At 41.0% G+C, this 15448-nt stretch overlaps 1 protein-coding gene and 1 non-coding gene across 2 annotated transcripts in view; one reads left to right on the top strand and one right to left on the bottom strand.

Annotated features, from left to right (window-relative positions):
- Nucleotides 1-6277: 6277 nt before the first annotated feature.
- The window catches only part of st6galnac5a (ST6 (alpha-N-acetyl-neuraminyl-2,3-beta-galactosyl-1,3)-N-acetylgalactosaminide alpha-2,6-sialyltransferase 5a), a 29879-nt gene continuing 20708 nt past the window's right edge, over nt 6278-15448 (top strand). Inside the window, exons 1-2 of the mRNA XM_046850752.1 lie at nt 6278-6574; nt 8021-8203. Coding sequence (XP_046706708.1) covers nt 6560-6574; nt 8021-8203 — 198 coding nt within the window. The 5' untranslated portion in view covers nt 6278-6559. The remainder of the gene's footprint in view (nt 6575-8020; nt 8204-15448) is intronic.
- trnak-cuu lies at nt 8939-9010 on the bottom strand. Its single transcript has one exon. It is a non-coding gene; the product is annotated as a tRNA-Lys (tRNA).

Below are 15448 nucleotides of genomic sequence, written 5' to 3'. Positions count from 1 at the left end.
ATGTTCAGATCTTGAATTTCAATAAACCTCAAAAGATTCCTGTTTCTTTTTATGAATTTTTTTGCGAGTCGTCATGGTTCAAGAGAAATTCAAGACCGTTTCATTCCAAATGTCAAATTATGGCTTGATTTTGAAAAGCCACTTCCACTTGGAATTCCGAAAGTTAGCAGCCCTTCCTCGACCGCGAGTTCAGCATAATGTATGAGATCATTACAACTCGCGTAGCGAAACAATCGTGTTTATTTAGCGAAACACGTTATTTAGTTCGCGCCGGTTGTACAAATTACCGTTCTGAGAATGAGAATGCATGATAAAATATTACAACGTGCCGCTTCAAATTTCAGTGTCATGTCCAGCTAGCTGTGATAGCTATAAATGCTAGTTTGGACTAACCATCTGAGGGTTGGTGCAGCCAGCGTTCCATAAAATGCACCTCCACGTTTGCACCACCTGAACACTCGTCTAGACATGCTGTGTGACAACTAACGAAGTTCCTCTGTTAATTAAGAGGATCTGATGAGCAGGTGAATCATCGCGGGTTTGCCAATGCAGCTGTCTCAGTGGCGTTCAGTGACGCAAATCTGCCGGACAGATGTCCAGAAAAGAACTTAAAAAAAAGGTCTGAGGGAGGAGAAAAATGTGTTGAATAGTGTTGGCTGTGCAGAAAGCGGCGGGGCGTGAGGAGCCAGGATTCCCCGGTGGCACAGCCGCGCCTGAAACTCAATTTCAGCTCCATCATGCCTCAGGAAGCAATTTAATTAACGTGTTGCTCTGAGCTCAGGACAATCATCGGCTCTAGCAAAAAAAAAAACTACAGCAGCTGGAAGCTGGCATTGTGGCTGTGTACGATGACTGTAGGCTAAAGGGGGTGTTTAGCTGACTCGGTGCATGTGAGTTAGTGTTTAAAATCGTATATTTATAAAAACATTGCATCTTATTATATATTACATATTTTTATATAATCTACTTCAAAATGATCAACATAAGCATTATTCGCACCTCAGGCCTCCTCACCTCACCTTCATCAGTACCTCACTTTACTTTTTTTGAGCCCAGATCTAGATTTTAAGCATCAAACACCTTCTCAGAAGACTGGAGCATATTAAAACAGCAAATGAGGACAACATGTGTAATGCGAGGCTCAAAAAAACACACCAATCCAATGCTCCGGTGTCCACAAACGCTAGTTTCGTTAGTTAGCAGTTTTGCTAGTTAGCTGACAGACTGAAATATTGCTACAGAATGCATGAAGGGTCACAATTTGTTAATATAATCAAATAGGAATGAACATCACTGAATATCTTGGGAGCGAACAATTGTGTTGACGATTAAATTAGACGAGATGAAGCTAGGCTTGGTACATTGTACAGGCCTAGATTTTAATAAGGTTTTAGGGGCAAACCATTTTGGAGCTTTTTCTACAGCTTTTTATAGCTTTTTGAATGAGGATTTTTACAAACTTCCCTGGGTCACGGCACCATTAATGGTTTTTGTCTACAAACGAAACCCAGATTATTCACTTTATAAATTTCAATATATAAAAAGAAGAACAGATCTAAGTTACTGTGTGTTGAATGCCATTGAACGTGAACATAAAAATCATGTCTCAGGTACATCACACATATCCTCAATTCTAGTCAGCCTGAGTGACCTAGGTGCCCTGATTTTCAGCACCATGCTGAGTGATGAGGATAAGGAAGAATCTGATGCTAAAATCTGGTGCTCCGCAAAACTATTTAATTAGATCTTATTTTCAGGGTCACTAAAGTGAGTCTACTCCTCATTGTTACAACGTCCTAATTCTTCACAATCCTCTTTTCTCTCTTCTAATCTGCACTACATTTTCCTCCACATTTACCCCTGCTATATTGATAGGCTGTCAGGATGCTTTCCTGATATTTCGATTCAGGCTCATTATCCTTTCGTGACAAGAGCAGACATGAATCGCTGTAATGGCTGCTCGGATTCTTGCTCGTGTTAAGTCCGCCAGGTCTATTGCCCTAAAAAGCTTCCTTCTGAACAGACAGCTTCTTGCTATATAAGCATTGACTCACATAGTCAGAGAGCCTGCTAATTTCAACACCTCGCTTATGACATTGCCAATAAATAACCCTGGGTCATGGCACCATCGGAGGCCACCGCTTCGTCATCATCTTGATCGCCGTTGGCAGCACCGTCCGTCTCGTTTTGGTGCCACGGCTAATTCGAGGCTGCTAATTCATAATTCGGCACGAGTAGAGGGACCTTGGCTGGGGATTTAGCCACCTGTTCGTCCTCTGTATAATTAGCGAGAACATCCAGTCCGCCTCGATCATTACCCAGAAGCCGATGACAAATGGGACAGAGCCCTGGTTTTCACACATGCAAATCTGCTCTTCTCAGAATTTATAATGCCACAGCGTGTGATGGAGCGGTTTATTAAAACAAGCTTAAGGACGAGATGAGATGCATCAAGAAAAACTCTCCAGGTCACACCTTAAAGCTTGCATTGATACTGAGCACCATTATGTGTTAATACATCTAATAGCGTTCCAGTCTTGTGAAGCCTACGTGTGTCGCTTTGCCAGTCATGATCATTTCTAATCACCACATTAAGACCTGGCCAGTGTGCAGTGTGCATCAGTGAGATTTTTTTTTACCATAATGATCCCTGATACTGCGAGATCCAGCAAATTAGACAGGGGAAAAAAAATCAGACAGCATTTCAGAAAGCACAACTCCAGCACATTTTTGTGCAGAGTTGGCAATGCTGAGGAACACTTTTTTCTTTTTTTTTTCTATTTAAAGAGGCTTGATAATCCTTCAGCCTGCCGCGATTTCGGAAAATGCATAATGTCTCCTTCCTGCGGTTCCTTAATAACACAAATCAGGATTATTGCTGCTTGGAAATCTCCCTCTACTGCAATATCGTTGATGAAATAGATGATGAACTTGCACTCAAATTCTTTTTAATACCCTTTTTTTTATTTCAATTGTCATTTTATCTTACTGTATCACCCATAATGCATTTCTCCCAAACACAAAATCTTAAACCGCAGCTATAAGAACATTGGCTGGAATAGAACAAGGGTTCTTCAAGGGTTCTTCTTCTTCCTCTTCTTCAGGGTTCTCTGGATGACGGAGAAACCGTTCACTCTAGGGTCATAGATATAAGATTTTATAGGCTATAATTCTATAGAGAAGCATCAATTAGAAAACGGCAATATTAGTACTATTATTGTTCTTGCTGTTGAAAATGGGCGTACATTTTCCCTTTATCAGTTGCAGAAACTTTAGCCAATCACGGACATCAGTGGGTTTAGGTATGTGGAAGAGGGCAGATAGCACTTGGTTTTCTAAATCATCTTTTTACACGAAGGTTAAATGGGCTTTTATAGACACCCTACAGAAGAGAGCTTGAAGAAGAGAAGTAATAGAAGAAAAGAAAAAAAGGTTGAATGCCTGCAAGGTAGAGTGCCTGCACAGCTTCAGTGCTTGGCCCCCTAATGATACCGTAATTTCCTTAATGTAAGGCGATATTGTTTTTCTAATGAAATGCATCTAATAAGCGATGTCTTATATTCAAGCTCATTAATACCGTTCACCTGAAAAATTGGTGATGCTAAATACAGGTAAACAAGTTCCTCTAGACTAAAGCAATAAATAAACAGCATCCGAGGCAAACTTATGATGCAGATTTTAAACTGTCAAGCAGCCAAGCAATACGATGTGATGTCAGGAGATGGTGAGCCCATAAAGACAGTCTTAGAAATGTTAATACCCGTTGTGAAAAAAAAGCATACCACGGTCCTAAAAGCGTTCGCTTCGAAGAAATTGCCCGGCGAGTGTGTCACTAAGTAGCCATGCTTTAAAAAGCATTTTTCAAAAGGTACACTGTCATCTTATATCCAGGACAAAACAGGAATAAAAATAATAGAAATAATTGCAAAGGTCTTTTCAGGAACAAAACCGAGTGACAAACGCGGCGATTATTTCAAATCCTTTCTTCCGCAGCCGCTTCAGTAAAAACTATAAGAAAACGGGGTAAAATGACAGGTCAGCGCTTCCTGTTATTTATTTCTTTTTTCCACATTCATTCTCTTACAGAACCTGAGCTGATTTCACACACCTCCATCTCTCACAGATTTCATATCCTCTAATTCGCACTCCACCCGGAGCGATGCAATGGTGCCGCCAGACTGACATCCACCACACAGCAGAGAAATCCCTCTCTGTGATCGCCAAACAAAATCCCCTTTACTTTTCTCCACAGGACCTGAGCGTTGACCCCCGAAGGCCGATCCCCATCCGAAATGGTCGTTCCTGTTATCTCTTGAGGAAGGACTGTCTGGAAAAAAAAAACAAGCAAAAATTACATGGAGTGCTCTTGAAAAAAAGAGAAACGATAAATAAATCGAATAATACTTCCATTTCTCGCTTTTCGTTTTCGGAATTGAAGCGAGCTTTTGTCCTTTGGTTTTTGTTTTTGTTTTTTTAAGCGACCGAATCGCACGAGCACGGCGTATCGGACGAATACACACATCGCAGGGTGGATTTTTGTCATCATTTATTACCCTAAATGAGCACATTTTTAGGTGAATCATAGCTGTATATCACAATTAGACAAATCCCGCTTTTAACATGGCAACAGTGTGGGCAATTTATTGAACAATACTAGCTAATACATTTTCGGGAATTGTTGGCACTCTTCAACAAAATTATTATCTCAAATTTATCAGTCTAATTATTGGCACCCCCCACATTTTTCTTTGCTAATTTCCAGACTGGATAAAAGATTTCGTTCATCTGTTAGATTTGCGAAAGGTTCGATCCTCTTTTTGGAGGTTGGTTTGCATTGTGCCCTCATGAACACGCAATCGTCCGGACCCACACATCATTTTTGTAAGCAAGCTTCGGGCGCCAACCCCCCCCCCCCCGCCCCCCCCCAAAAAAAAAACTCGTCTCGGATCAGTGAGACGCTGTAGGGAGATTTGGCAGGAATGCAAAAACACTTGGCTGATAAAACAGGATTCTCAATAAGGAAAGCTCCGATTGTTTTGCTCTCACCAGAAGCTGACGCTGCATCAGCAGAGACGCTGCACTTTTAAAACATTTCAATCAGTCAAGCTGCGACGTAAGCAGTCTACACGGCAAAGAGGACGAATACCAAATTTTCATTTTTTTTACTATGCCGTGCCCTTATAGACTTGGTGATGCCACATTCAGACAAATTGATACCAATTTTATGCACATTGTGTCCCGTAGTTCGTTAACGTTTGCTGTAACGAACGTGAGGTATGTCACGTTGCTAAGAACAAATGCAAAGAAGACGGTACATGCAGCCTGAAATTTCATTTAGTGTGTGCAAATGAGTGCAACCGACAAGCAAGTATTACATGTTCAGAATGTTTCAACTCAAATAATGTTTATAATGACGTGAAAGTATATAGGATAAATTATGACTTGGTAAATTAAGTTTCCTGGTGAACGTGCTTCTAAGACATACTGTCTTAATAAGTAAATAAGTCAATGCCTCACAGAACAACAGCTTACTTCTCTTCGAGATCAGAAGATGTCCACCAGTGCTTTCAGCAAATAGTTAGTGGAAGCTAGTGGGACGCAGGTACACCCATGTACTGTCTTGAGATTTCTGGGCAGAAGTGTCTTCAAAATTGCAGCCAAAAAGCCATACCTCTGACATGGAAAAAAGGCTAATCGACTATCGAATATCCATGGAAACAGAGGAACTTGAGGAACGTGGTGTTTGCAAGCAAGAGTGAAGCATGTTAGAGGTTTTCTGCATGTTTGGGGCTTCATTTCTGCAAATGGATTTGGAGATGTGGTCAGAATTAATGGTGGCCTCAGTGCTGAGAAATACAGGCAGATATTTATCCCTCATGCAGTACCATCAAGGAGGTGGAAAAAGACCCCAAACATACAGCCAACGTCATTAAGAACAAGTCCTGGAAGTAACCCCACAGGATTTGCGGATTGCAGCCTACATCCACAGAAGATTGGTTAGTTATCCGAGATGTTTGGCATGACCTACCGTCCGAGTTCCTTCAAAAACCATGGCATGATTACCTAGAAGTATTGATGCTGTTTCACAGGTAAAAGGTGGTCACACCATTTGAATTTCTCTCCATAAAAAGGTGTAAATTTCATTTTCAACAACAAAAAGATTTATTGTGGTGAAAGGACTGAAAAAAAGAACAAACTGTATTGAAACCAGCAGGCTTTGAGACCATGAAGCAGGCCAAACATCTGCTCGCTGCTCGAGCTCCAGTGAAGGATGAGAAGCGAAGCAGAGGAGGAGAGAGCATGAGCGTACGCCACACACTCACTCACTCGTGAGCGCTCTCTCTCACACACACACACACACGCGTGCCTCTCGTAATCTCACAGAGGAACTGAAAGAGAGAGAAAGAAAGAAGAAGAGAGAGGAGATGAGGATGCTGCTGCTGCTGCTGATGATGATAATGATGATGCCCCGGGTCTCGACCTAATCTTGTGCGATTGTTATTTTTATGGGAACAAAGTGGAGCTGAATGCACGGCTCGCGGGGCAACGCTGCAGCAAAATGAGGACGGCGACGGTAAGATTTCCCATCTGCGGATCCAAGCTGCTCATAGTGGTTGGTGCGGGATGCCATTCGCTGTGTGTGTGTGTGTGTGCATGTGTGTGTGGAGGGTAATTACTGGTCTAAGTGTGTAACTGTAACTCCAAGGCAAGATTCATTCATGCTTAAACGGTGGAACCGCACCTCCTCACCTCCTCACCTCAAAGCTTTACTTTATTAATGCAATTCGGTTGCCTTTGCTGTTCCTTTTCAGCATGTGAATGTGAACTGGCACGTTACGCCTCTCTTGCACCCTCTAAAACCAATATAACTCATACATTGAATACACACCGAGTGCTCTAAGCAACCGGTATCCTACCTGTCTAAATAGGCAGCTTGTTGTAGACCTGACGCATGTCGTTTTAGGGGTGTTTTGTTTGCATGACTCTCTTTCTACCCGACCACATAAAGTGTGCAAACGCCCCTTAAAAGTTCCAATCATGTAGCTTCTATTACTTCGAGACACAGCTCAGGGAAAGTCATTTGCCTGAATGGTGAAAAACCTCATTTGTTTGAGCCTCAACCTTGTTGAGGGTAAAAAAAAAATTGCCTGTTTTTCTGAGGTGGTGAAGCGTAGAACCTTGAATGTGTCACGTATCATCAGTAAGACACTGAGGATGTCTTGAATTATCACCTGACCTTGTACTTGTGCCATTGGATGCAAGGTTGTTTCTGGGGTATTCTGGATGTTCAAAAGCTCACACCGTGTCATTTGACAGTTTCCTTTCTGAAACATCTGGGGGGGACTGAAATTTACGTCTATCATGAACTTACGACTCATCTGTATGCCTGTTAATTCGCCAGCTTCATCGCTGCCAACTTGCCCATTGGCACAGAAATTCAATCCAATTTGATTTGCATAGGGCTTATAAGAAGTGGCAGCTCACTGGATAAGATGTTGGACTTATGATCCGCAGGTTGGATTTATGATCCGCAGGTCACAGGTTCAAATCCCAGTGCTACCATAGCTGGGTCTGTGATCAAGGCCCTTAACCCTGAGTGGCTCTTTTGTATAACTGAGACAAAAAGGCTTTTTACTTGCTACTCTTTCTCCATTCAGAAGCTGAGGTCAGAACACAGGGTCAGCCATGATGCAGCTCCATTCTTTGAGCTGAAAGGAATCACCAAATTGAAAATGATTAATGAATTGGACAGAAACATTTTTGAGATGGCTTTGCACCAACGAGAACGCTGCCTGCTAGTTACCCCAACCAAACAAAAAAAGAGGGCATGAATGTGGAAGAGGGTGGATAGGGCTCTTCTTTAAACATGTTTAGCCTCCCAGCGATATTAATAGGGAGAAATCATGGCAGAGAAGGTCTTATTAGGAAAAAGCTATCTAGTGGATTGAAATTGGAGGTGATAAATAAAGTTTTGCTAACAGTAAATGCTTTTATTTTATGTTCCCCTCCCCCCCCACAGCGCCATGGAGCAGCCGTGTTTCTGGCCATCACCATGTGCACCAGCTTATTCTTCATATACAACGTCAACAGCAACAACAACAACCATGACAGCAGCACTGGACGTTCTCCTTCTGCATCCACCCAGAAACCTAACAAAGCTCCTCCACCTCTGCAGGGCTACATCAGCATTATTGACCACAGCGTAAGTGCACATCCGTCACCTGCGGTTAAGCATGATTCAGTGTAGACTTGTAGTGGTGAGATGATTCTGTCAAAGATACACTCTATTGACAAAGGTTTGTAGACACCTGAGCATTGGTATGTGCTTCTTTTTGAACATCCCATTCCACATGTAGTACCCTATTTACTGTTATGATAAGCCCCACTGTTCTCATCAGGAGAGATGTTCCAGATTTGGGAGATTTCATCTAGCCACAATAAGGTTGTTGAATGGTGTTCGATAGGGCTGGAGCTCTATAGCAGGAGATCTTCCACACACTTTCAACCCATGAAAAGCAGATCTTCATGGAGCACAAATTTGTGCACAAATGCCATACTGGAACAGGTTTTGGCGCCCTAGTTTAAGTGAAGGAACAAATTCAATGCTTCCATATGCAAAGACATTTTATACAAATGTGTGCCTCCAGGTTTGTGCTAACAGTCTGAAGAAGAACAATATGCAGCTGGAAAAGTCAGGTGTCCCAATTCTTTAGTCCTGATACTATGGATGTACCGGACAGTATTTTGTCTGAAAAGTTATCACGGCAAACGAATGCAAGTCAGACTAAAACATTCTTTCGGCTTCTCCCATTAGGGGTTGCCACAGCAGACCATCCACATGTTTGAACGCTGGATGCCCTGCCTAACACAACCCTCCCCATTTATCTGGGCTTGGGACCGCCACTAAGGCTTGTGCAACCCTCATGGCTGAAGGTGGTTCCCTGACCGGGGATCGAACCCGGGCCGCAGCAGCAAGAGCGCCGTATCCTAACCACTAGACCACCAGGGAAGCTGAATGCTAGGCAGACTAAAACTGAAAAAAAAAAAATTCCTGATGAATGGGCATCACTGTTACCACCCTGTAAAAATAATATACTATCGATTTGCCATTACTGAGGACTTGTGTTGCCATTCAAATAATATAAAACCCCTTTAAACCTCTCTGAAAGGAAACCCAGGCTTCAGAGCACTTGATTGGAAATGAACCGAGCGTATCGACAAAACCATTTGTCACGTTTCGCCGAATGTTTGATCAATAAACGTAATTTATTGCACAATTTATACGCTGTCGAATTCCCAAACCTGATGCCAGGGGCAGATGCGAACCCAAAGGGTATGTATATATGTTCGTGTTCATACGTTGATGCATGGTCGGTTACAGTTACGATAAAATTGATGCTGTTTGAAGTGTTTCTTTTTTCTTATCACTAGGATTACTGCACTACATCCAAACTTATTCAATCAGATTCAAATTCGACAAACATGCAGACAGAGTTTTAGTTTTCTGCTTGACGCTTAAAAAAAAATTGTGTCAAGTTTAATTTCTAGGCGTGTTTTTTTTTATTATTATTATTTTGCTTTGGAAAAAATGCCCAGTGAATAAATGAAACGTGTGAACAACGAGCTAGGCGAATTGTGTGACCTAAAATTAATTACTGGCATTTAGAATACTGCTGACATTTTCCAAAGCAGTGTGTGTGTGTGTGTGTATTAGAGACTGTTTTTGTTCTATCGAGTTTCCTATATTTTAAAGTCCTTCACTGCGGCTGTAGATTTAAACGTATATTTCCAGTCCTGGGCATTTGAACCTCTTAGGTGCACCTGTAAAGAAAGACGGAAGCATGTGACTAAAGTTTGCCCCAACTCTGGCAAGTCCCATTAATCACAATTTACCCCGGTCCAGCTGCTCAATAGACACCTGCCATTAACAATAACCGCCCAAGCTCAAGTGAAACCCGGTCAGTGAACCTTAAGTGTTTTCTCCTCCATGTCAAGGTCTGCACTGAAAATAATTCTGCCTGGCGATGAGAAGTGGCAGCGAGCCTCGAGCAAAGCGCTGAAAACCCCAAATGGCTTTGCGCTTCGATCGACACGTTGGTGATCAATGAAGACCTCCTGCAACCGGTACTCAGCGTGGTGCTGCTCCGGCAGAGCGATTGACTTTTGCCCATGATTAATTCTCTTGTATGCTCAGACAAATCCACTGGTTTTAAAGAAGACGGCTGCGGGGGTATTGTCTTAAAAAGCAAGCCGGAGAATCTTTCGGGAAATAGCGATTTGTTCACGACAGCGTTTACCTTCATGAAAACGTGGTTTCAGCAAAACAAGCACTTAAAATCACGTGTAGTTAATCACCAGAGTGAATCTAATTAGAAACGAGGGTTACAATTAAATATGGGATGCAAGTCGCAAATTATGAAGTTCGTGTCCATCGCAGGGCTTCCAGAAATGCAGGGACCTAATTAAACTGCAGAAATCAAATCTGGGGCTTGTGTTTCGCCCTTTTCCAGAAAATGACGCAGTCTAGTCCTAGTAAAGAAGTAATTAGCAGCTACAGGAAGAGCAGATACCAGTGCCAGAGACAAGTACCAGTTTAATCATATTTATCCCATGCAGAGGTGGCAAAAGTACACACATCCTTTACTTAAGTAGAAGTACAGATACTCATGTTTTAAAATACTCGGGTAAAAGTTGAAGTACTGATTATACTTTTTTACTCAAGTGAAAGTAAAGAAGGCTTGGCTCTGAAATGTACTTAAGTAAAAAGTAGTTACTACTTCTACCTGTTTTAGCTGTTAACTGGACCTCACATCATAGATAGATAGATAGATAGATAGATAGATAGATAGATAGATAGATAGATAGATATCTATCTATCTATCTATCTATCTATCTATCTATCTATCTATCTATCTATCTATCTATCTATCTATCTATCAGGGTTCAGGGTTCGAATCCTGCTTTCTGTCTGCCAGTCACGATCAGGATTCACTTCCTACATCTTTCTTTAGCGATATATTTTTGTTTTTAATGGGTTGAAAAGAAAGATAGACCTGCTCTAAATAAGCTTCCTAGCCTGTCCTCACCAATGGTTCAATGGGTTAGGGTTGGTATCTCGCTGGTGGTGGGGATCATGGTTTGAATCCTGCTTTCTTCCTGTTATTTACAATGTGGGTTTAACTTGTGCTACTTACATCTGTACATCTTTCTTTACCGTTAAATTCTTGTGTTGATGATTTGAAATGAATGAAAGACCTGTTTTAATCAAGCTTCCCAGCCTGTTTTTTCTGATTAGTGGCTTAGTGGGTTAAGGCTGGTACTTTGCTAATGTTGGTGGTCAGGGTTCAAACCTGGCTATCTGTCTGCTAGTCATGAGGTAGGTTAAATTCCTGATTCCTACATCTTCATATTCTTGTTTTGATGGGTTAAAAAGAAAGATAGACCTGCTCTAAACAAGCTTCCCCGCTTGTCCTTCCTGATGGTTCAGTGGGTTAATGCTGGTGCCTTGCTAATGGTGTGAAGCAGGGTTCAACTCCTGCTTTGTCCCTGCTAGTCACGTTATGGGTTTGCTTCCTATGTCTGTCTTTAGCATTATATTCTTGTGTTGATGGTTTGAAAGAAAAGATAAGCCTGCTCTAAGCAATCATCGCAGCCGGTCCTTCCAGATGGGTTAGTGGGTTAAGATTGGTATTTTGCTGTTGGTGGGGTTCAGGGTTTGAATCCTGCTTTCTGTGTTTCTGTCTGGTCTGAATGTCTTGCTTTGAAGCATGAAACAAACGATAAACCCCCCAAAAAAAGAAGGTGTGTTGTCGGACTTGATGGCTTTGTGATAAAAACCTTGCCTCTAAATTCAGAGGTTGCTGGTTCAAATCTGGCTTCTCCATGCACTGGGTAAGCTGTGTGGAAAGTAGTGTGTGGTGAGCAATGAGGTAATTGACTGTAAACAAAGGCTGTGAATACTGGCTGCTTCACAGCCTCAGAAAAAGTAAGTCTCTGTGTATGCAAAACTAAGTCAACACTTTTGCTTTATAAGCCCCTGTTTTCAGCTTCTCAGACACCAGGGTGGCAGATGCCCGGATATTGCCCCTCCTGCTTCAGGATACACCCTCCGAAATCACATCCAACCTTCCACGCAGTCATTCCTGACACTTTCCTTACTACAGCCACCGGAACCTTCCACACTCTTAACATTGAGCCCTGGCCGGGGTTTGAACCGGCAACCTCTCAACCCAGAGGTAAAGCGCTTCCAATTGAGCCACAGGATCTCCTGCAAGGGCCTGATTTTTAGGACCTTTTTCGGTTCTTTTTAAAAACTTTTTAAACAATTTAAAGGAAAGCTAAGGGGTAGGAATCAAACCGGGTGAGTCAGATAGCAGCGACCATTTTACTGACCATTACACCAATACAGGAGAGGCAAACCAGCCTTTGCTTATTGGACTCTTGGCTTTTCTATAGTTAGGAGACTAGTGTTTTCTCTTAGATCATGATGGTAGAGGGTCAAAACTTCTCCTTCCTGTACATTCTCTCAGTAACTCGAAGTCTATGAGAAGTGACTCAGGTACAAGAACCACATCTCCAACACCTGCACCACTGATATACCATGATTTGCCAGCAACCAATTTTAATGATCTTTCATTGTTCTGTTTTTAAAAACTTCTTATAATGTTCAATATGAAACTAGAGGTAAGAATCGAACCAGGGAAGTCTTTCATCATAGATTGCTAATGGCATTACTTCAAAACTCAAAACTTTGTTAGACATGTAAATAAGCAGAAAAGACAGAGACAAAGACAAAGAGACACAGACACAGCTTTAGAAAGAGTGAGAAACAAATAGAGAGACAGCAAGAGAGAGACATATACAGTGAGACAGAGACATTTACTAAAAGAGACACAGAGACAATTATATAGAGAAAATAGAGAGACAAAGATAGCGAGATATAGCCACTTCCTGTTGGAAGTGTTTATCCCGAGCGACTCTTAATGATCTCATTTACTAAATGAGCAGTAGTGAGTTAAGGGCTTGCTCAGGAGCCCGAAACTGGCAGCTTGGAGGTGTTAAACATGTATCATATGTACAGCATGTGATATATATATGTAAGCATATGTACAGTGATTAAATATAAAGGCTATATCAGTGCAGAGACGTGTGGACATCATTTAGAGCCTTTGCTATGTTTCCACATGGACAGTTAATGAGGTGATACCGGAGAAAATGCACCTCGTAAAGTCAAGTCAGGAAGCTTATATATATATATATATATATATATATATAATTATAGAAATTTTACAGATTTAAATGATGTATTGTTTTTATCTGTACGATCAATACAGACAGCAATTTAAGTTTGTGTCTCCATTATGAGGAAAAAACCCACAAAAAACCACCCAGAGGGTAAATTGTGAGAATCATGGCGGATTTTGGTGTTTGATTTGAGACTCAGAAATAAAACAAAAGTTTACTATTTAAAAATATTTGTATCTGGAGTTAATTTATTTATTTTATATCTAAGTAAAGAAAGGAAAAAATGTCGTGCCGTTTAAAATAATTTACATTTTGACAGCCAAATATATATATATATATATATATATATATATATATATATATATATATATATATATATATGTGTCCAGGCTGAAGATCCACATATTGAACACAAGCAGAGAAAAGATGGTGATGATCAGGAATGTGTCTGTTCTCAGTCATGTTTACATCACTGACTCCCTCTGTCTCATCCACGTAACCCCAAACTTCTTACTGCCTTCTGTGGTGAGTGAGAGTCCGTACATTATACACGCAGTGAAAATAAAAAAATAATATTTCACCAAATCAATGGATTAAAACTAAAGTAACGAGTCTGTTTTGAAAATGTAAGAAGTAAAAAGTACAGATATTTGTGTAAAAATGTAATGAGTAAAAGTAAAAAGTTGTCTGAAAAATAAATGGTGGAGTAAAGTACTGATACCGAAAAAATCTACTCAAGTACAGTAATGAAGTATTTGTACTTTGTTACTTCCCACCTCTGATCCCATGAAATTATTATGTAGAGCTTAAAGACAACACCACAATCATAATTGCACAACTGTAAGAAGGTCTGGAGAGAGTGTTTGTTTATTTGCTCAGGGCCCAGGTGAGGATTGCAAGTTTGCTCAGATTGTACAGTTCATTATGGATAGTAACGATGATGATGTGTGAAAAGCTTTGGGGCATGTGTTTGTTTGTATTGTTGTGTTCAGGAGATTTCAATTGTTCAGTCATCAGGATTGGAGTTTGACACTTCCTCTGGAACACAGCATGAAGAAAACCTGGATGGAAAGATTAGCAATACTGTTACTGCTATAGCTACTATTAATATTACTGCTAATTATATTACTGACACTCCTAATACCCTTAATACTCCTACTTCTAATACCTCTACTATTATTACTCCTACTCCTAATACCCTTCCTATAAATACTCCTACTCATAATACCCTTAAGACTCCTACTGCTAATACCCTACTATAAATACTCCTAAACCTAAAACCCCTACTATTAATAATTCTTTTGCTAATTCCCCTCTTATTAATACTCCTACTCCTTAAACCCCTACTGTTAATACTGCTACGCCTACTATTAATACTACCACTCCTAATATCCCCTACTTTTAATGCCACTTCTAATAATATCATCACTCCCAAGACCCCTACTATTCATACTCCTACTCCCAATACCCCTAATATTAATACTCCTACTCCTAATACCCCTTTATTTATAACAAAGCCACTTGACTGCTCCAGTAAAATGAAGCAACACCTTCAGTCCAAATCAGATTTGCGCATTATTTGATTTATGCTCTCTAGAACAAAATTACCCCGAGCATTCGCCCTCTGACTGATGAATTCAAAAGAGCCTGTTAGACAAAGCAGACAAAAAAATAGCAAATGAACAACAGCACTGAGGGAATGCGAGGACTGCGCAACCTAGAGGAATGATTTGAGATCCGCTAAACTCCATTGCAATCGATGCAGCCGACCCTGTGAGGTTCCTTGTTGCTGTTTCGACCACTTTGTCTTCCTGAAGCAGCGCAACGGTCTCGCGAGCTATTCCATCTTTATTAGAAAATCCTGTTTAGAAAATTGACGTTTCCAATGGCAACCCGGAGACCGATTTTTATTCGAGGGCAAACTAAATTATTTTCAGATGGTCTAGAAAGATGTGATTCTCTCAGTCCTGGTTTGTTGCTTTGACATACCATGAAGCCTTCTTTTCACATCATTCTATTTCATTCATACGAGTGCTTCGGGCTCGGAGTAAAATATTGGCCAAGGCTCAGCCTGGAAAAGCAGCGACGACCGGAGCGAATCTGCTAATCCACGGCTGTCAGATTCGTTTTAATTTTGATTGGAAAGCCGGAGCCGGTGGGAAAGCACTTCATCGGCTAAGCACTTATTGCTATTCTAATCCAG

The sequence above is a fragment of the Silurus meridionalis genome, chromosome 6 (genome assembly GCF_014805685.1).
Source record: "Silurus meridionalis isolate SWU-2019-XX chromosome 6, ASM1480568v1, whole genome shotgun sequence".
Lineage (NCBI taxonomy): Eukaryota > Metazoa > Chordata > Actinopteri > Siluriformes > Siluridae > Silurus > Silurus meridionalis.
Note: the sequence above shows the minus strand (reverse complement) of the source record. Positions and strands in the feature narration are given on the sequence as shown.